Here is a 23,595-nt window from a genome sequence, read left to right as displayed (position 1 = left end):
GAATATGAGGCCTACTTTCATAGTTTATTCCTATCAAACTTTGATTGGTGGAGAAATAGGTCAACTTTTTTCTTGGGAAGTGGCAAATCAATAGGAAAAACTAATCAAACTTTCGAAACCTCACTAAGTTTGTCATTGGTTAGTCTTGTTGGATATTTTAGTGATTATGGGCCTACATATTAACACATTGTACATTAAGATATCTTATATTGGGGCCTAATTAAATATGATCAATTAAGTTAATAATGGGCCTTTAAAGCATCTCTCTCTATATATAAACTGTATGAGTTTTGCAATGTGTAGAGGTCAATTTTATTTTATTTATTAATGATGGACCAATAAATAAAATAAAATAATAAGGGGTATGGTCTCCAATCTAAACAAGAGGAGATAAAAAAAAATTGTTAATTATTCACATCCCATCAATGAGTAATTTCAAGGTTGCAATACTCATTTTAGACGTGGAAGACAAAACTCAAGTACATAATTTCAATAAATTCGAGAATGTCTTCCAATATTATTATCCTATGGATTTAATATGAGATTTTGGTGTATGATTTGTAATTTTCTAACAAATGGTATCAGAGCCACTCTTGTTAAATCTATTAGGTTTTAATTAAAGTTGTTTCATGGTGGATGAAGTTTTTTTTAATCTAATTTCATTCATTCATCCACCATTTTTTTTTTTTTTTTTTTTGTGTTTGGTTGTAAGAAAAACTTTCTATAATCTAGATTCCCCAAATTTTTGTTGAAAATAATTTTTATAAATTATTTTTCCAATAAATATCAATATTTTTATCAGAAAATATCTTTTCTCGGATTTTTTTGCATATTTTTTGAGATAAATATAAGTGTTTTTTTTTTTTTTTTTTTTTTTATCATTTTGGGGATAAAAATGAAGTGGTTGGGTGATAATGACATTTTTTTCGTCATTATCTTGTTACTTTTTTTATAAGTCTTTTAATAAGGTCACTTGAACATTGGGCTTAAATATTTTAATTCATAAGGTCATTTGGACATTGGACATAGACATAAGTCTTTTAATAGGGTCATTTGGACATTAGGTCTGAGTCATTATATTGGGTCATTTGGATTGTTGGACTCAAGTCTATTTAAGTTGGGTCAAGTAATGGATAGGGCCAGACCTTTTACTAACCTGTTTGACTGATCTAGTTGGATCTTTGATTGACCCATTTGATCGACCCAATTGGACCTTTGACCAACCTGTTTGACCGATCCAGTGGACCATTGACTTTGATCGTTGACCGAAAAAAAAAATTGCACGTTTAAAATCCAATATTTCAATATAAATTAAATTGAAATTATATGTCACCAAAGTGACCTCTATTATGTAAATTTATTTATCTTGAAGTATGTAGATTTTATTTTGGAATTCTATGTGTAGTATTTAAATCTATGGATAAAATAATTGGCCCAAAGGAAGGTTATTCTTGGCTAGATTTTTGACACTTGTGGTAGTAAATATGTGATATTTTGGTGATGTTCACGCATGCAATAAGTCAATCCAAAGATAGGCATATTATTGGCAAGATTTGTTATTAGTATTTATTAACTACTTTTTATTTTTTTATTTTTATAATAGCACCATTTACAAATTGTTATTTTTGTCCAAAGACTAAATATCAATGTTGTGTTAGGTATATTATAAGAGTCCTTATTGCTTTTATGTCATATGTATACATGTAGTTAATTCTTACATGCTTAAAGCAAATGACATTGTTATTTATTGTGAGCTTATTATTTTATTTTGCATATAGTTAATGTTTCCGTTATATCTGCCAACATAAACAACATTCCAATGCTTAATGGCACTAACTTCGAAAAGTGGAAAGAACATATTACTATTTTACTTAGATGTATAGATTTAGACTATGCGATCCAGACTGAACAACCCCCTTCCTTTACTAATGATAGTACTGTAGAACAAAGGGCTAACTTTGAAAAGTGGGAGCATTTTAACCTCATGAGTCTTATAATCATGAAGCACTCTATTCCAAATACCATCAGGGGTGTAATGCCTGAGGAGGAAAATGCTAAGAGTTTCCTAAGCTAAACAGTAGACTGATTCGTTGGATATGAAAATGTTGAAACAAGCACCATTTTTTCTAAGCTTGTTTCGATGCAGTTCAAAGGCAAAGGGAACATAAGAAAGTACATTATGGAAATGTCTAATCTTGTTACTCGACTAAGAACACTAAAGTTGGAGTTGTCTGATGACATCTTTGTGCACTTAGTCTTGATATTTCTCCCTACACAATTTAGTCCTTTTAAGATAAGTTATAATACTCAAAAGGCAAAATGGTCTCTTAATGAGCTCATTGCTCAATGTGTGCAAAATAAGAGAGATTGAAATAAGAAAAGATAGAAAGTGCTCACTTAACTACTACCTATCATGACAATGCTGCCAACAAGGAAAAAAAAAAAAACAATAACAGTAAAAGAAAAAGAGTCGCAGACAATGAGACCTCACAACCTAAGGTGCAATAGAAATATGATAAAGTCATCACTTATTTCTTTTGCAAGAAAGGTGGACATGTGAAGAATAATTGTCCTAAGTATGTAAAATGACTCGTCAAAAAGAATAAACTTCATAACTTTGTTTGTTCTGAATTTAATTGAGCTTTAATACCAAGTCACACTTGGTGGATAGATACTTGTGCAACTACTCACATAAGTGTGACGATGCAAGGTTGTTTAATGAGTCAACTGTCAATTGATGCTGAAAAATTCATCTATATGGGAAATGAAAACAAAGCTCTTGTTGAGGCAATTGGTTTATTTAGATTGCAATTAGAATCTGGTTGTTATTTGGATTTAGATGAGGTTTTTTATGTACTGTCATTTAGATGGAATTAGGTATTTGTTTCTCGTTTGGACAAATCTAACTACTCTTATTCATTTGGAAATGGAAAAATGAGTCTTTTTCAATATTCAAATATGATTGGTACAGGTTCTTTGGTTAATAATCTATATAAATTGGATATTAATGTCTCACATATTTATAAATCCTTGCATGCAAGTAATTGTGGTTCAAAACGTAAATTAACCGATGAAAATTCTTCCATGTTGTGGCACAAACGTTTAAGAGATATTTCTAAACAAATGATTTAAAGACTTGTGTCAGAAGAAATTATTAATTCCCTTAACTTTTCGGATTTGAAAATATGCATTAAATTCATTAAGGAAACGCAAACAAACGTTAGAAAAATTGGTGCCAACAAGAGTTTAGGTGTTTTGGAATTAGTTCATATTGATATTTATGGTTCATTCTCTATAGCTTATTGGAATGGTCAACAATATTTTATTACTTTCATAGATGATTATTCTCATTATGGGTACTTATACTTGATTCATGAGAAGTCTCAATCATTTGAGGTTTTCAAATCTTATAAAGCTGAAGTTGAAAATCAACTTGGAAAGAAAATTAAAGTAGTTCAATCTATCTGTGGTGGTGTAGATATGATGGATCAAGTGAATAACGTCCAGGCCCTTTTACGAGATACTTATAGGAATGTGACATTGTTCCTCAATATACCATGCCAAGGATTCCAAGTCAAAACGGTGTAACTGAGAGACGAAACTGAACCTTGAAGGATATAGTGAGAAGTATGATAAATCATTCTTCTTTGTCACAATCACTTTGGAGAGAAGCCATAAAAACTGTAGTTTATATCCTTAATCGAGTTCCAAGCAAAGCAGTAACTCAAACCCCATATGAGCTATGGACTGGAAAGAAGCTTAGTATTATGCATCTTCATGTTTGGGGTTATCCAGCTGAAGCAAGGCCATAAAAGCCTAATGAAAGAAAACTGGACCTAAGAACAGTAAGCTACTACTTTGTTAGGTACTCAAAAAGGTCAAAGGGTTTTAAGTTTTATGATCTCTCAGCATGGTTGAAAATGTCGGGTTTTTTCGTTGAAATTTCTGTGAAATTTCGTGTTTCGAGGGTCGACGAAATGAAATAAGGGAGCGAAATGTCGACAGAAGAAATATCCGTAAATTTCGCCAAAAATCAGAGAAATTTCAGTAAAAAAAAAAAAAAAGAAATATCGGCGATTTTTTTGAAAAAATTGCCTCCAATTGGAAAATTTCGAAGAAATTTCCTTTTGTTTCGATTTATTTCGACGATTTTTTACCGATTTTTTAAAAAAATCGACGCCTTGCACCTATTGCTGATCCAACAGTTCCCAACTTCCCCACGTTGATCTGACGGTCCAGATTTGGTCCGAGCTCCAACAGTTAATTTCATGTGCATCTGATGGTCCAAATTGAAACTGGATGTGATCCAACGACCAGAATTGAATCCCAACGGCTATGTGATGATCCAATGGTCAGATTTTGATCAAATGGCCAATTTTGTTTTCCAACGGTAAAATGAGATTCCAACAGCTATTTTGGCCCAATTTTTTTTTCTATAAATAGCTCATTTTCACCAATTTCATCCACATTTCATATTTGATCTCTCATTGCTCCCAAGGTTACTTATTTTGTTTTTAAGGTATTTTTGTTTTAAATTTTTATTATTTTGTATTGAAGTGTAATTAATTAGTATATTATTTAAATCTTCAATTTTATTTATTTTCTTTTCATTTGTCATGAATTAGTACATCAATGTTTTTTCTTTTCATTTGTAATTAATTAGTACATTTTTTTAAATCTTGAATGAATTAGTAGATTTTCATAGAATTAATTTAGTTTAGTTAATTTATTAACTCAATTAACAATATTAGTAACTTCCCATTTTTTTCAATTTTTTTTTTTTATATTTTCAATCGTAATTAATTAATACATTTTTTAAATCTTGAATGGATTAGTAGATTTTCATAGAATTAATTTAGTTTAGTTAATTTATTAACTTAATTAACAATATTAGTAGCTTCCCAATTTTTTCAATTTTTTTATATTTTCAATCGTAATTAATTAGTACATTTGAATTAATTAGTATGTTTTTTAACTCTTGAATGAATTAATAGATTTTCATATAATTAATTTAGCTTAGTTAATTTATTAACTTAATTAACAATATTAGTAGCTTCCCAATTTTTTCAATTTTTTTATATTTTCAATCGTAATTAATTAGTATATTTGAATTAATTAATACATTTTTTAACTCTTGAATGAATTAATAGATTTTCATATAATTAATTTAGTTTAGTTAATTTATTAACTTAATTAACAATATTAGTAGCTTCCCAATTTCTTTATTTTTTTTATTTTCAATTGTAATTAATTAGTATATTTGCAATAAGTTTGATTAACATGATTACTATATTTGCAATAAGTTTATTTTTAATTACTTTTTTAATTTAAATTTTTATTCAATTGTAATGAAATAGTATATGTTCAATAGATTTGCAATGGCTAGTGGAAATGGAAGTGGAAGTGGAGGTAGAGGTAGATGTGGAGATGGAGATGGTGGGAGTGGCACATTCGGCCGGATTTAGATTAGAAGTATTGTTCACCATTAGAGGAAAATCGAAATGGGACAATTTGTAATTTTTGTGGGCTGGTGATGAAGAGTGGAGACATTAGTCGATTCAAGTATCATTTAGCGCATAGAGACCCGAATAACAACACCAAAAAGTGTCTTTCAATGCCACCTGAAGTTAAAGAAGAGATATGAAGGATGTTACATGAAAAAAGTAAAGCAAAAGCAAATAAAACTACAGATATTGAAGAGATCAGAGATCAATTACGTGGCACTATGGGGGCTAGGCATACACATGTCATGGACGAGGATAATGATGATAATGAAGATGAAGAAGTGTACATGTATCCAAAAAATATGGACTTGGATGAGTGGGATGCTTATCGAGAAGCGGTTCGTGCATCAAAGGCAACAGAATGGGAGCGACAACAACATGAAAATCTTGTAGGAAGCAAACTTAAAATAGGGGAGTCATCACGACCTAGTGGTGCATCGATAATGCGGAAATCTCAAAGTATGCGACATTCAGACCCATCACCACCTATTGCACTCTCACTCTACAAGTCTTCTAAAGCAAAACAAAAAAATATTAAAGATAAATTAAAGGGTGGTTCAATTAAAGAAACGATGAGACGCTTAATAAGCAAATTCTTCATTTATGATAGCATCGCGCCCAATAAAGCAAATTCTCACCACTTCAAGAATATGATTATTAGTGCACAACAAGTAGGTAATTTTTAAGTTCTCAAATTTTATATTGTTTCATACCTTCAGTAGGTGTAGTCTTTTGTGTCATGTTTTAAATATTTCTTACATATGATTTGTAGGAATGAGAATCGAACCTCCATCTCCATATGAAATAAAGAATAAGTACTTGGAAATGGTACAAAGATATGGAAGCTTATGTGAACCAGCAAAGAGAAAAATGGAAGACATATGGTTGCACCATAATGTCAGATGGATAGATAGGGCCCACGAGATTAAGCATAATTAATTTCATGACTTATTCAAAAAGGAGTACGGTGTTCCTCGAGTCAGTCGATGCATCCAACAATACCAAATACCACAAATGCATATACAAGCTATTGAAGAATGTTATCAAAGAAGTCGAGGTAGATAATGTGCTCCAAATTGTCACAGATAACAGGTCAACGTTCGTGAAAGTAAGGAAGTTGTTGATGAAAAAGTTTAACTTATATTGGACCCTATGTGCGACACACTGCATCTACTTAATGTTTGAAGACATTGGGAAAAGACCTAGTACTGCAGAGGTAATACGCAATGCCAGCAAAATAACTAACTTCATTTACAATCATTGTTGGTTACTTGCAGAAATGAGAAAGTAATGTGGTGGAGACATTGTTCAACCAGAAACTACAAGGTTTGCTACAAACTATATTGCTCTTGAAAGTCTTCTTAAAAAAAATGGTTGATTTGAAGAAATTGTTTATGAGTGATGAATGGGCACTACACAAGCTTAGTCGAACAAACATTGGATGAGATATAGAGAAACTAATGTTTGATCATCCGTATTAGGATAGAGTGAAACATGTTGTTTCATACTTTGAGCCACTATACGTGGTGCTTCGAATCATGGATTTAGAAGTTGTTCCAACAATGTCGTTTGTGTACGAGCTTATGCAAGTGATGAAAGAAAATCTCAATCGTCAACAAGTTGGCGATTGGATCTTCAAAATACCCAAAGATCGTTGAAAGAAAACACTAAAACATCCACTTCATGCAGCAGGTACTTAATTTTCATCAATTGTTACTTTGATTTTATTTCATTTTCTCTTACACAATACTAAATCTACATAATTTTATTGTAGCATACTTCTTGAATCCAAGGTTTCAATATAGGCATGGAGTTGGTAGTGATCCAAATTTAATTCAAGAAGTCCATGAAGTATTTGCTAAATTAGACCCAAATGCTGAATCGATTGGTCAATTTGGAAATGAGGTAAATAAGAAACTCTTATTTTACTCAAATCTTTTATTTCATTCATCATTTTATTTGAACATTTACTAACAAATATGATATTAACAATTTAAATTATGAATACATAGCTTGTGCTTTTTCGAGATGCAAAGAGAGGATTCAGTGATCGAGCGGCGGTTGCATCAAAGTCAACCATGGTGCTCAATAAGTACTATTTCTTAATAGAAAAAAAAATCGATTATCATTATTGTAAATTCATCACATAAGTATTTATATAATTATGAATTCCTTTGCAGTTGAATGGTGGTTCATGTATGGAAACCAAACACCTACATTGAGAAAATTGGCCATTAAAGTTCTCTCACACACTGTGTCATCTTCTGCTTGTGAGAGAAATTGGAGCACATTTGCTTTAATCCACACAAAGCAACGCAATCGTTTGGCTTCCTCCAGACTACAATAATTAGTTTTTTGTTACTACAATATGAAGCTAAAGTTACGCGATATAGAGGCAGAAAATGATTGAGTTGCTGAGAAATATTACCTTAATCTTCTTGACATTTCAGCCAAGGTGGGTGAAGAAGAAGAGAATCATTTATTCCAATGGGTCAGACCTATACACTTAGATGATGAAATTGGTAATTCTGATCCACGAATTGCTGCTCATGCTCGAGAATTTTGAGTTGATGTTGAACGTGTGTTGTCCGAAGAAGTTCAGAGTGAAAGTTTTAGCAAAGATATTGAGGATTCATTTCAAAGGGCATTGAATTCCCACCAAGAGGTTGACTCCACAAGTATTGGCCAAAGTAGTAGACCTAGTGCTACTGGTATTTCAGCTTCTGGTTACGATAGTTCAAGAGATGGAACTGATGATGGAAGTGATCACATATGAGGAGATATTGGGGAACGCCAACAAAGTCAATATCCAATGAGTCAATTCACCTATGAAAATGATTTCACGCATTGCACACAAGATGAAGACCATAGCTCTAGAAGGGTTGGTCCAGGTATAGGAGCTATTAGGAAGCCATATAGAGGAAGAGAACAGACGATGACTCCATATAACAAGGAGTTACTTTCAGGGAGTTTTGAATCTATGAGTATAGGAACTCAATTTAGTGACTCCTTAAATGAGGCTAACGTTTACCCTCCTTATGTGATGGGTTATGGTCAATCTTCAAGTTCAACTGATGAAGAGTATGGTATGTCAAACTACCCCTCTACTGCATAGATGTCATACCAAGTTCCATATAAAATGCAAGGAGGATTTGACATGAACACATGGGTCAATCTCGAGTATCCTATCCATGTAGAGGCAGTGGGCAGGACTTAAGAGATATATGCATGGCATGTTAGAATTTTTAACCAATATTATCGAGGCTCAATGAGTTGGTACCAATATTGTCTCCAACAGCAAGACAAGATTCCTTCATCTACCAATTTCATTGAACCACATCAATCCTCATTTTGGTACTAAAGGGTCATTGCAATGTAATATGTACAAATTATTGATATTTAATTAAATCAAGTCTTTCATGAAGCTTCATAATGAGTGTACAATTACAAAATTCACATTTCTTATCTACCGACATGATATAATTACATTTAATATTGCAAATTATATCATACATATATCAAATTCTTCAACAAAACAACTTTTAATTGTCTATTATATTTCTAATTACATTACTATGAGAGTTTTCTTACATTTCCATAAGTTTTGATCAAATTTTGGCATACCAAATTTTTTTTCCAAAATATCCGCCAATATTTTTCTGATATATTCGATATATCCGTAAAATCAAGTTACCGATATATCCGTAATTACCGATATTTTCATCATTGCTCTTAAGCAAATCCTTTTTTGAGACAAGCAATGCTAAATTAATTGAAGATGTTGAATATGGTAAGAGTACTAAACCGAGGAGCTTTGTCTTTGAAGATGAATATGTTATTATTCCTACAGTTACAATTGAAATTGATCAAGTAAGTTTGCTTGATTTTATTCAGGATGCAAATTCAGAAAATCTAGACATTCCTGAGTTGCCTCCTACTCATAATGAAGAACCATCTCTTATTCATGAGGAAGAACAATAACAACCTCAATTGGAAGTGTCATTAAGGAAATCCACTAGGGAGAGGAGAACAGTGATTCTAGATGATCATATTATGCATATCCAAGAACATGAGTTTAATATGGGACTAGAAGATGATCTAATATCTTTCAGTCAAGCCAAACAAAGTGTAAACTCCTAGAACTAGATAGAACCATGAAATGTGAGATGAAATCAATGAAAAACAATGATGTTTGGGATCTTGTCGAATTGCCTAAATGAGCAAAACCGATTAGTTGTAAATGGATTTATAAAACCAAGCAGGATTGAAAAGGCAATGTCAAAATATATAAGACACGTCTAATCGCCAAAGATTTCACTCAAAAGGAAGACATTGATTATAGAGAGACTTTCTCTCTAGTTTCAACGAAAAACTTTTTTAGAATCATTATGGCACTTGTTGCTCATTATGATTTGGAGTTACATCATATGGATATGAAGATTGAATTTCTCAATGGTAACATTGAAGAAACCATATACATGGTGCAACTAGAGAATTTTGAATCCAAAGAGTCAAAACATCTAGTATGCAAATTAAAGAAATCCATTTATAATTTAAAGCAAACATCTCGTTAATGGTATCGAAAGTTTGATCAAGTGATTACCTATTTTGGTTTTAAGGAAAACACTAATGATCAATGTATTTATCAAAAGATCAGTGAGAGTAAATTTATTATTTTGGTGTTATATGTCGACGATATTCCGCTAGCAAGCAATGATATAGGCTTGTTGCATGAAACTAAGAGATTTCTTTCAAATGATTTTGAAATGAAAGATCATGGTAAAACATCATTTGTGTTGGGCATGCAGATTTATCAAGATCGCTCTCATGGTATTCTTGGCTTATCACAAAAGGCATATATTGATAAAGTGCTTAGTAGATTTGACATGAAGGATTGTGCACCAGGAGATAACCCCATTGATAAGGGTGATAAATTCAATTTGCTTCAATGCCTAAAGAACAAAATTGAGAAAAAAGATATGGAAAATATATGTTATGCATCAGTAGTAGGGAGTTTCATGTATGTTCAAGTTTGTACGCGTTTGAATATTGCGTACGTAGTTGGTATACTTGGAAGATATTTAAGTAACCTACAAATGATCCATTGGAAGGCAACAACAGGTCATGCAGTATCTATAGAGAACAAAAGATTTCATGCTCACATATCAGAGATCTGATTATTTAGAAATCATAAGGTATTTCGACTTCGACTTTGTTGGCTACATTAATCGCAGAAGATCCACTTCTGACTATGTTTTTATGTTAGTTGAAGGAGTTGTCTCTTGGAAGAGTGTTAAGTAATCACTCATAGCTACTTCCACCATGGAAGTAGAATTTATAGCTTGTTATGAGTCATCGAACCAAGCAATATGGCTACGGAATTTTATCATTGGATTGTGCATTGTTGATGACATTGAGATACCATTAAGGATAAACTATAATAACAATGCTACAAAATTATATTCCAAGAACAATAGAAACTCGTCAAAATCAAAGCATATTGACTTGAAGTTTTTGGTGTTAAGAAGAGAGTTCAGAGTTTTCAGGTGTCTATTGAACAAACTAGTACAAACTTCATGATTGTAGATCCGCTTACCAAAGGTGTACCACCTAAAGTGTTTCATGAGCATGTGGCTCGTATGAGTGTGGTTCATTTTGGTGATGTGCTTGTGTAGTGGGAGTGTGTTGATTGATGTTCATTAATTAATGACATGTTTTTCTAATCAGACTTAAGTCTTATTCCTGTTTTGCTTATTGAAAACTCTGAAATAAAGTTATATTATTTCAATTGTAGTTTTGCATAAAGTTTGAAAATGTGTTGAACTTTTTTGAGTTATAAAGTTGGACCAATTGGAAATAGGCATGATATGAGATCACATTACATGAAATTTTCATGTTACACATCCATACTTGATCTATGTCGTTGTTTGTATTAATGTGGTAGTCATTGATGGGTCTAGGTACGAAACATGTAAAGAAGATTGTTTTGGTTCTATATTGGTATAATTGATGGACCAGATTGTTTTGAGATGCTTATAGTTAAAATAGCAAATATTGAGCTCATTTTTGTAATGTTCAATTATTTAATGACATATGTGGCCCAAGTGAGAGATTGTTGTATATTTTGGTAATTATGGGTCTACATATTAAAACATTGTATATTAAGCTATCTTATAGTTGGGTTTAATTAAATGTGATCAATTAACTTAATGATGAGTCTTTAAAACATCTCTATATATATAGACTATATGGATTTTGCAATGTGTAGAGACCAATTTTATTTTATTTATTAATGATGGACTAATAAATAAAATAAAATAATAAGGGGTATAAATAGGATTATGGTCCCCAATCTAAACGAGAGGAGATAGAAAAATTGTTAATTATTCATATCCCATTAGTGAGTGATTTTAAAGTTGCAATACTCGTTTTAGACATAGAAGACAAAACCTAAGTATATAATTTTAATGGATTCAAGTATGTCTTTCAATATTATTATCCTATAGATTTAACATGAGATTTTGGCGTATGTTTAGATGATAAGATTTTATAATCATTTTGTATGATTTGTGATTTTCCAACAAGTCTAACCAATGTTAGATAACACGTGATAAACTCATAAGGATGTTTTATGCTAATGAAACAATTTTCTATCTTGGGTTCAGTTTCTCATATGTGCTCACGAGCATAATGATATTCGATTTTTATGCCCCATGAGTTTGGTATCTGCTTGAGCGGTCTTGTCAAATGACTCTTGTCAACCTGTCTTGCAGATTGATTAGCTTAGGACTTGTCATTCAAGGCGGTTCGGGACGGGTCGCCCCCATCCCAACCCCGTCCCGTTTAGTTTTTTTCAACATACACCATTGGGAATCATATTGATGGTACAAATCATATTGATGGTACACCACGACGATCTGAGCTGAGATTGCAGTGATGGTGAGCGGCTTTGTTCTGTACCAAAAGAACTGGTTTAGAAACGAGAGGAGCACGCACGAGACCGTCCCGAGAACCTACATTCGGAAGGTGAGCACTGGCACAGAAGGGTCGTCTGTGGTGGGCACGGTCAGAGCCACCTGTTTGATCGATGAGTTCTCTTCGTCTGGATCAGGTTTCAGTGAAGAAGACGATGGCTCCAAGCTCGAATCATCGCCCTTCAATACTGTAGAAAACAGAGAAATAGAGAATGTTAACTATCTTTTGCAAAGATGTGAAGAAGAAGAAGAAGAATAGAGGACTTACTAAGAGGGAAGGTGATTTCGTTTAATATACTTTAATATACCCAAAAGGAAGAAGAAACTAGGATTCGCTTGAGGTGAAGGGTTTGGCAGGTTTGGACCGTTCTCCCTTCCCTTTCTCCAAAAAATACATATGAAAAATGTCATTTTCGTAGTTACATGTGAAAATTGGTGCCAATTATTCCCCCTAACACTTACAATGCAACTTGTCAACTTCTAATCACAACCCACCAAAGACTCCCAAACCCCAACTCACAGTCACCGATCACTCTGAAAACCCTATCACCACAAACCATGCCACACTACCCAGGTCTGGTTCTTCTCTCAATCTTTCTGAGTATCTTTCTCATTTTCATTTTTGGGATTGAATCATGAGCTGAGAATTTGATGGAATTGTTATGGTTATGGGGTGGACTTATGCGTTTTTTATCCTGGATCCTCATGTTCTTGGCTTGAAAAGTAGTTTTGGTTTCTGGGGTTTTGGTTTTCTTTGTTCCTAATCTTGTTTCATTTTTCAATTTGGGTGTTTTTGTTGTTTGGTCTTCACTCCAATCCCTGCTTTTGTCATTTCGATGAAGTTCTGTTTGAGTTCATTGCTCAATCTGTTATCTTTATGTTTATTTTTAATTTTTTTTTTCTATAATTTGATTATGGGTTGCTCTGAAAGCATATCTATAGTTGAAGAATGGTACAAATCATATTGATGGTACACCATTGGGAATTTTATATGTAAACGGGACGGGACGGGGTGGGATGGAGTAATTCCCGAACCCGCCTCGAACCCGCCCCGGGTTTTAAAAAAAAAATCTCATACCTGTCCCAAACCGTTTATTAAATTTAAACCCCGTCCCATTAGGGGCGGGGCGGGTAACCGAAAAAACCAGCCTCGTTGCCATCCCTAATCGACAATACTTGAGTCTTAACCCATCATTATTATTTTGCCATATATAAAAGCATTTGGCTTTGTGGGCGCTATGGAAATGTTTGGATTTGGTTGTCTTCGTAGGCTTAGAAGCACTATTAATCGATAACATATACTTTTTGAGTCTAATTATTCTAATACTTTTGCATCCGAATTAGGTTGCCCGATAAGTCTTGACCCAGTAACCCATACCCTACTATTGTTGGTACCTCCACTAACATTTTGGGAAAATTCACCACAACCCATTTGTCACTCTTTTTAAATGTGTATTGAGATTGGATTAATTTAATTTTGTATTGCATGGTAAAAAAATTAATTTTATTCACCTTCATTACTTATTTGAATTACTAATTAAAAATAAGGATATGAATAAAAAAATTATTTTCATTAAAATCAAAATCCATTCTCATTAATATTTAGATTTCTCATTTCCATGTAGTGTTTGGTTTACTATCATTCTTATTTCTATTTTCATTTTAAATAATAATGATAGGAAAAAGATAGAAAGACATCATTTTTTTTAAGCTTTTATTTTAGAAACCTCTATTATTTTTTAATATATTGATAACTTTGATACATTGTCTTCAAGTTCCTCAAAATTTCTTCACTATAATAATAGTAATAATTTTTTTTTTTTTTTTTTAAAGTTCAAACATTAGAACAAAGCACGTCAATCAAGGGTTTTATGCAAAAGGCCTCCAAGCATCTAACCAAACGCGACCTAGACATTTGCAAATGAGGAATAGGTACCGCGGGCATTCATAAATCATAAGGTGGAATGAAGCATTGAAGACATTTAAGACTCTGTTTGAGGGGGGAGAGAGAGAGCGAGAGAGAGCGAAGATGGAAGAGGAAATATGCCGAGACCTCCCTCTTGTTCTCTCCTCTTTCGTTGACACGTTCGTTGACTTCTCTGTAAGCGGCCTTTTCTTACCCCAATCCTCTAACCCGAACCCTAACCCTAACCCTAATTCTTCTTCTGATACCGATCCTCTGCCCTCATCCCCACAGTTAGCTACCAAGTACCCTGCTCCCGATCGTCTCATCGCGGTGGGCGATCTTCATGGAGATCTTCAGAAGTCGAAGGAAGCCCTAAGGCTTGCTGCCCTTATCGACGCTTCTGATCGATGGACAGGCGGGACCGCCACAGTGGTCCAGATCGGGGACGTGCTCGATCGCGGTGGGGACGAGCTGAAGATTCTGTATTTTCTCGAGAAATTGAAGCGGGAGGCCGAGAAAAGCGGCGGAACTATCATTACTATGAACGGAAATCATGAGATCATGAACGTGGATGGCGATTTTAGGTTTGTTACCCAAGCGGGTCTGGATGAGTTTAGGGTTTGGGCTGATTGGTTTTGTATTGGCAATGCAATGAAGAGTCTCTGTGATGGGTTGGAAAAACCCAAAGACCCATTTTTTGGTATTCCTTTGAAGTTTCTTGGTGTTAAGGAAGAATTATATCATAGCATTCGATGTAGAATTGCCGCATTACGCCCAGAAGGTCCCATTTCGGTTCGGTTTTTATCGCAAAATCAGACAGTTGTGGTTGTGGGTGATTCGGTTTTCGTTCATGGAGGTTTGCTGCCTAAACATGTTTTCTACGGGTTGGAACGAATCAATGAAGAGGTGAGGGATTGGATTAATGGGTTGAAGGGGAGATTTCACCTGGTTATCTCAGAGGCAAGCATTCAATGGTTTGGTTGAGGAAGTTCTCTCATGAATTGGCACAAAATTGTGACTGTTCAACTCTTGAGCATGTTCTTGCTACGATTCCAGGTGCAAAGAGGATGATCATGGGTCATACCATTCAAGAAACTGGAATTAATGGTGCTTGTGGTAACCGAGCCATTCGGATTGATGTGGGTATGTCCAAGGGGTGTATTAACGGACTGCCTGAAGTTTTAGAGATTATTGGGAATTCGGAGTTGCGGGTCCTGACATCGAATCCATCATACAGGGACAGACTAGAAGCTGATAGGAAGGGCGGGCTTGGTCTTCTGCTTCCTGAGCATGGACCGCGACAAGTGGAAGTGAAGGCGTAACATTGAAGAGAATTTGAACTCAAGGGAGTTCCTTTTCAAGGAACCGTTTGAGAATTTTATAGCTTGTTCATAAGAACTGATAATTCAATATCATGGTGGAGTGGGTTCCAGAATTGTAAATCATTGCCAATCAAATATATTTTTTTTATCAGTAAGTAATATGCGTATTGCAAAAGAGGCGCTAAAGAAGCGACTCAAATAGATAGTGTAGAACAACTCACCTCCTTACAAAAGAACCCAAGCCACTAAGAAAGCACAAAAAAACCCTCTTCCTTAACGCATACACACCCATTTAATAAAATCTATTAAGGTCGAAGGACCATCTTTTATCCACAATTTCGTTTCCTACCAAAGTAAATAAACAAAAGAAATTTTCAGCTTTTGGATGGACAACACACCGTCCTCAAAAGCAATTGAATTCCTAGCCTTCCCAATAACCCAAAACAAGCATAACAGCCCCAAAAGTCACGCTACCTTCCTCTTCTTGCCCACAAAGGAGCCTCTCCAACCTATGAGAGTTTCCTTAACCGAATGCGGAAATACCCAAGATACTCCAAAAAAAAAGATGAGCAAAGTTCACATCTCCTTTGTTCTTTCACAATGAAGAAGCAGGTGGTCAATCGACTTCCCACACTTTTGGCAAAGAAAACACCTATTTTCCAAAACCCAACCCTTTTTTTGTAAACGATCCAAAGTCAAAACTCTACCCCACGAAGCCTCCCACGCAAAGAAGCTAATCTTGGGCCGAGCACATGACCTCCAAATAATCTTTGAAGGGAACAAAGAAGAAGATACCGGGCTGCAGTGGCTTATATAAGGACTTTACAGAAAAAACACCATCCTTTGATTTCACCCATCTCACCCTATTCTCCTCATCCACCCTCACCATCTTCTCTTCCAAATAACAAAGTAACCTTCTCACTTCTTCCATCTCCCAATCATTAAATAGCCTATTGAAAGTAGGAGTCCAACTTCCCCTCCTATCCCCCTCGGCTGTCCAAACTTCATTTACCCAAGCCTCTTTTGACGTTGCTAAGGCAAATAGTGAAGGGAAAGGCTCACTTAAAGGGCTGGTACCACACCACTTATCTTTCCAAAACCTCACATTCTTACCATCCCCTACCTCAAAGCCAAAAAAAGGGGTTACAAGTTGTCCCACCTTATTTATAGCTTTCCACAAACCAACTCCATATGCCTCCCTAATCTTGCAAGATCTCCATCCTCCAGTTTCCTCCCCGTACTTCCTTCTGATCACCTGATTCCAAAGGGCCTTTTTTTCGTTTGCAAAACGCCATGCCCATTTGCCCAGGAGAGCCTTATTGAACAAACCAAAGCTCTTAACCCCCAAACCTCCTTTACTTTTGTCTTCACACACAATCGGCCACCTTACTAAGTGAGGTTTTTGCTCAAAAGAGCCACCTCCCCACAGAAAATCCTTTTGTATCTTTTCCAACCTCATCCTAACCGCCTTAGGTAAATGGAAGATGGAGATAAAATAGATCGGTAGGTTAGACATAGTACTCCGAATTAAAGTAATCATTCCTCCTTTTGAGATGTATTATCGTTTCCACATAGCCAATCTCTTTCTGAATCTTTCCTCTATTCCATCCCATACACCAATAGATTTGAAAGGGACACCCAAAGGCAATCCTAGAACCCTGACAAAGCCTCAACCACATTAATAGCTTCACAAGTGTGTCAACTGATCCCTTTAGCTTCACAAAACACCAACGTGTCATCAGCAAACAATAAATGTATAATCTGGACCCCTTTTTCCCCGAACCGCACAAGGCGTCAAAAAACCTCCAACAACTGCTCTTTTCATCAAAACACTAAAAGTCTCCATCACTATTACGAATAAATATGGCGAGAGAGGGTCTCATTGTCTTAAGCCCCTTGAGCCTTGGAAAAAACCCGTTGGACTACCATTCACCAAGACTGAAAAACTAACAGTGGATAAACACCACTTTATCCAACTACACCACCTTCCTCCAAATCCCATTTTCCCCAATACCGCTAACAGAAATGACCAATCCACATGGTCATATGCTTTCTCGATATCTAATGTGCACAAAATTGCCCCTCTATTACTTTTTAGAATGGAATCTATTGCCTCATTTACGATCAAAACTGTGTCCATAATCTGTCGCCCCTCCACAAAAGCATTTTGAGACAAAGATATCACTTTGGCAAACATTCTTTTTAACCTGTTAGCCAACACCTTAGCTAACCATTTGTAAAGCCCTCCCACCAAACTTATTGGCCTAAAGTCCTTCAAGTCCTTAGCCCCCCCTTTCTTAGGAATCAAAACTCAGAAAGTTGCATTCAGACTTTTGACAAATCTCCTCGTCTCATGAAACTGTCTGAACAAATTCATAACTTCCTTCTTCACAAAATCCCACGCAAACTGCCAAAAATCCATTGAGAAGTCATCCGGCCCTAGTGCTTTTTCTCCACAACAATCTGTCAACGCTTCAAAAACAAAGGATTGAAAGTGTTGAGTATAGGAGGATCTCTCATGATGTTGGAGTTCAAAGATGAAGAAGAGGAAGAGAGAACACTAAAGAGGGGGACGCGATGATTTAAAGACAAAGTGTTGCATTTAGAGAGATGGAGCATGGATGTAGGATGCTTAAAGGCAGGAAGCCAAACAAAAGATGTCTGGGTAAGAGTGGTGGGACACCTGCTTCATTGCTAAAGTGAAAAAAAAAATAAGAGAATAAGAGACTATTGTGGAGACTTTGTTGAGGTGGATGGAGAAACAAAGAAATGTTCTTAGCTCCAATGGGCCGGAATTTTGGTGAAGAACAAATGGAATTTATTTCCGAGAACTATGCATTTAGTGGTTAATGATTATTGTTATGCATTACAGCTGTGGTGGAAGAGGTTGCCATGGTTATCTAAGGTGGTGCCGATGGAGAAGAAGAAGGGGAGAGAAAAAAAGAAGACAATGGAAGAAAGGAAAGTGGGCTCATGTGCGGAGAGTAGCAGTAGCAAAGGAAATAAAATATGGCGTGTTGTAAAGGTTGTGAGGGAAGATTCAATCAGAAAAACTGGGGGGGGGGGAAGAAAAGCTTGATGGAGACGGGACATCTGGTACAGATGAAGCTTTTTCAGCTTTGGGGAAGAAAAATGGTGGTAAAGGGAGATGAGAGGTGGGCTTAAGTGAAGAGGTTAATAGGCTTGATCAGTGTAAGCTCACTCTTGAAGTCTCTCAAGTCCATCTGGATTGGGCTTAAAAGAGAGGGAGAAGCTAAGTGGGTCGCAGGACTACTGGGAAAAGAGGCAGTCCAGCAGAGGGTCGGGGCGAGCCTACAGTGATGGTCATTCAAGCTCTCTTTGTTTTGGGTTGGATGGAGTGGAATGCAGGCCCAACTTGGGTTTTTTAGAGGGACAACCCATTGAAGCTTTGTGAGCTTGCCCTTCTTTTAGGCCCACAAAGGAAAGACATTTAAAAGAAGCTAGGGTTTCTTTCGGTCGGTCACCCTCAGTGAACTGGTTCGAAAAACAACTCCTGCCTGGTGAGAGTTTTGTTGCAGCGGAGAGAAGTGAGAATGGAAGGGCTTCCTTTGCAGACGAGTGGCTGATGGAGGAAAATGTCAGGTATTCCACTCTTAAGCCTTCAGCGGTTTGCTTTTGGGGAGGACGGGTCTCTTCTTCATCTATTTTCTTGGGGGGAGGGGGCTGTGAATGCGTTGGAGGAGAAGTGTGGTATTGACGTCGTGGTAAAGGAAAGTGAAGAGAAGTTAAACTTTACTCCATTGAGAGTGTGTCTGGCGGAAGAAATGGACGATCTGATGGGAGCAGGTATTTCTTTTTTGTTAGAAGAGGGGAGAGACGACAAGGCTGAGAAAGATGATGATGATGACGAGTCTTGGAGATATAGTTGTCTAGCAAGATTTTTCCAGTGCTTGGGAATGCCTATAGAGGGCTTTGAAATAGAGATCTTGAAACTCCTCAACAGAATAAAGGAAAAAAATGATTGTTCTGAGATGGTCACCGGTAAAAAGAGGAAAGGTCAGAGACTTTCGAAATTTGATTGGGAGTTAAAGAAACTTGAGTGGTTAGTGAATTATGGTGGAATAGAAGGGGATTAGGACCATCAAGAGGCTGTTAGATGAAGCTAAGAATTCTGTCGTGGAATGTAAGGGGGACAAACGATAGGGAAAAGAGAAAATTAATAAAGGATGTGATTAAATCACAAAAGGTCGACTTAGTGTGTCTCCAGGAAACAAAAATCCAAGAGATGTTGAATGGTTTGGTCAAAAGCCTTAGGGTTGGAAGATACTTGGAATGGGGGGTTTCAAATTCCAGGGAGGCAGGTGGGGGAGTTTTGGTGTTTTGGGATAACAGGCTATTGCAATTAGAGGAGATGGATGTGGGAAAAATTACTATTTCTTACCGATTTAAGAATTGTGAGGATGGTTTTTGTTGGTGTTTCTGAGGAGTTTATGGGCCCACAGTGAAAGTCGAGAGAGAAGAATTTTGGAATGAGCTGGGGGCAATTAGAGGGTTATGGAATGAACCATGGTGCGTAGCAGGAGATTTCAACATGATTAGATTCCCCTCTGAGAGGAGCAAAAGAGGTTAATTGTCCTAGGCAATGAGGAGATTTTTAGAGGTGGTCGAGGAGTTAGATTTAAGGGACTTGCCTCTTCAAGGGGAGAGGGGGAGAGTGTTCATGTGGTATGGAGGTCTCAATAATTGAACAAAGTCAAGAATTGATCGATTCCTTATTTCTGAGGAGTGGGAAGCTCATTTCCAGGGGACAGTCCAAACGGTTTTGGCTAGGCCGGTTTCTGATCATGCCCCGATTCTTCTAGATGGGGGAGGAATGAGGAGAGGACCCACGCCTTTTAGATTTGAGAATATGTGGCTGAAAAGTAAGGGCTTTAAAGATATGCTAAGACAGTGGTGGGAAGGGATTCAAGTGAGCGGATTTGCTAGTTTCATCTTGACTGAAAAATTAAAGGCTTTAAAATCGTTGTTAAGAAGCTGGAATAAAGAGGTTTTTGGTCAGATTGACTGCGAGAAGCAGAAAACGTGGATTTTAATAGATTACTGGGATAAGGAAGAGATGGGTCGTTCTCTGTCAAGGGAAGAAGAAGAGGCTAGGAAGGATGCCTTATTGGAAGAAGTGTCATGGAAACAAAAGTCTAGGGAAATCTGGTTGAAAGAGGGAAACATAAACACCAAGTTTTTTCATAAAATGGCAAATGCTCACATAAAAAGGAATCAACCGAATAGAATAAAGGTAAATGAAAGGTGTTTAACTGAGGAAAGTGAAATCAAAGAAGAGGTTGACAGAAATTTTCAAGAACAGTTGATAGATCCTGGTGACTAGAAGCCTAGTATAAATGGCTTAATTTTTGAAAGGTTGAAAGTGGAGGATGTGGAGAGGTTGGAGAAGCCCTTTTCAAATGAAGAGTCTTATGTTCCAACTGTGTTCCCCCCATTTTCTAACCGACTGCAACTCCAACTCCCTCACTGACCCGATATCCCATCTTCCAACAAGGCACCTGCCCAGTCCCTTCTCCCAATTCCTCAATCATCTCCCTCCAACTTGAAGCCATAAAGCATCTCTTTGCCTTCCAACCGGCTCCTTGGTCACATCCACAAAAGACTTCTTCTCATCCTCCACTTTCTTTCCATGGCAGTTTTTTTTTTTTTTTTTCTATTATCACCATTTCAACTTTGACGCACCTTGTAAAGCTTCTTCCAACTTTACTTTCTATTGCATTACTACCCCTAAATCCCTAAGTTTCTCAGCAAACAAGACCCAACCTCCTAGCAAACCCTTACCTTCAGGGACCACTAAACAAAACCTCTTAGACTCCACATCAATAATAGAACAGAGAATGTATCTCTCCGCCCCATTTTCGCGTATTTCCACTTTAAACTTTCTACCATCTTCCTCCCACACTTTAGCTAAACTTCCTTTCCTTTCCTCCCTACAACATTCTTCAAGACCTTCCAAAAACTTTCTCAAACTTATCACCCCAAATCTGATCCAGGAGGATAAACCTCTACTCCTTTCCACAATGGTACCTCGTATCTTCCCTCTGGCTTCCTCTACTGAAACCTCAAACGTCTTCGACTCAACCGCAAACCACTTCTTTCCCCTTCTCATCTCATCCTCTAGTCCACGAAAATATCTTCCTATCGACCATTGCCAATCAAATATTGATGAAGGAAATTCAAAATCAATACAAGGATTGGTCCTTAAGGCCTGACTCAAGTGGTATAAAGGGATGGGAAGGGTTTGTGGGAGGTTCCAGATTCAAGTCTCAATGGCGACAAAGAATTACCCATCAAAAAGAAAAACAAAAATCAATACAAGGATTTCTCCAACAATGTGAGTATTTATAGTTTCTATGGTTGTTTCTGTTCTTATGCTGTTAAAGTTTATCCACAACAAACACCCGAAAACCTGGGTGCTTCCTCTTTTGCAGTTATGCTTGATCCATTTTGGTATATTCTGCTAAATGATAAAAGTGGACCCTAATCCATGTACCGTTTATGTCTTTTCATTATTGTCTATCTTGGTGCCTTCCTTTTGAACAATGTTTCTCCTTAAAGGAAGAAAATAATGCATGTTGCTGGTATAAACTGCTTCTATGTCAAATCTTATAATTGTCTGATATCTTATTTAATAATTGAGGTTCTAGAACTGCAATATAAACATTTCTTGGTAATGGGGCATAGGCTTTAGTATAGGATGAAGATTCCTTAAAGGTGTTGATCTACTGGTGATGAAGAGATTAATGGGAATTAAGAGTTGCAGTCTTGACCTTTAATCCATCATATAGGAACAAATTTGGAGAAGCCTTGGTTTATCAGTCCTGAACATGGATCAAAACCCGTTGAAATGAAGGTTTAGATTGGACAGAATTTGAAGGAACCCCTCGTGAATGTTGTAGTTTTTTTCTCTAGGAATCCATAATTGGATCATCGTTGTGGAGTGGTTCCATATGGTAATTAAGTCCATATTATTGTTAAATCAATAGTCTTTTATATATATATATAGCTAAGTAAAGATGATATTATAAAGAAAAAACAAGAGAATATTCACGATGTATACAAAACAACAAGAAGACCTAAACAAATGGCACAAAAGCATAAAAACCAACCACCACAACCTACATTGAGCCTAACCAATTCACAAAGTCTATCAAAGATCGGGACAATCCCAATAGGCACTCTAACTTAATCTTAAAAGATTGTTTAAATGTTTGGTCCATGATTTCACAATTAAAAACACTTTCCTATTTCTCTTTCTCCAAATGGTCTAAAACAAACATAGTGGAACAACCTTCCTAGCCTTTTTTTCTCTTCTTTTCTACAAAAAAAAACTCATGCCAACTCAAAAGAACATCCTTAACTGAAGAATGCATCACCCATTGCACACCAAAAAGAGTATAAATCAACTACAACAAAAAAAAAAATATTTTTGAACGATAAGGGAGAATATGGTAAATTATTTCTTCAACTTCTTTGCAAATGTAGTATTTGTGAGGAGTCTTGTAACTCCTCCTTTTTGAGCTGATCTAGAGTTATAATCATGCTCTAAGTTGCTTCCAAAGCAAAGAAGTTAATTCTCGATAACACCCAAGTATTACATGCAATGCCATAAAAAAACAACTATGTCTTTCTATTTGACAAAAAAAAAGAATAGAAATACTTAATTGAGAAGCTACCATTCTTTGTAACCAATAACACCAAATTATCTTTAGTGTTTATACTAATGGAATGCTTATTCAACCTCTCACAAAAGGCTTTTACCTTCTCTAATTCATAGTCATGCAACTGTCTTATAAACCTAAACCTAAGGCTCCAAAGGCTCCAACTATCGTTATCCCATACATCAACCACCCAAGCATTTTTTGAAA

General features: G+C 35.9%; 1 protein-coding gene across 1 annotated transcript; it reads left to right on the top strand.

Moving 5' to 3' along the window:
* The first annotated feature begins 14,410 nt into the window (after nucleotides 1-14,410).
* LOC117913915 (shewanella-like protein phosphatase 2) lies at nucleotides 14,411-15,861 on the top strand. Its single transcript, XM_034829035.1, is given in 2 exon segments — nucleotides 14,411-15,318; nucleotides 15,321-15,861. Coding segments are annotated over 2 exon segments (1,197 nt in total). The 5' UTR covers nucleotides 14,411-14,507; the 3' UTR covers nucleotides 15,707-15,861.
* The last annotated feature ends 7,734 nt before the right edge of the window (nucleotides 15,862-23,595 follow it).

The sequence above is a fragment of the Vitis riparia genome, chromosome 5 (assembly GCF_004353265.1).
Source record: "Vitis riparia cultivar Riparia Gloire de Montpellier isolate 1030 chromosome 5, EGFV_Vit.rip_1.0, whole genome shotgun sequence".
NCBI lineage: Eukaryota > Viridiplantae > Streptophyta > Magnoliopsida > Vitales > Vitaceae > Vitis > Vitis riparia.
Note: the sequence above shows the minus strand (reverse complement) of the source record. Positions and strands in the feature narration are given on the sequence as shown.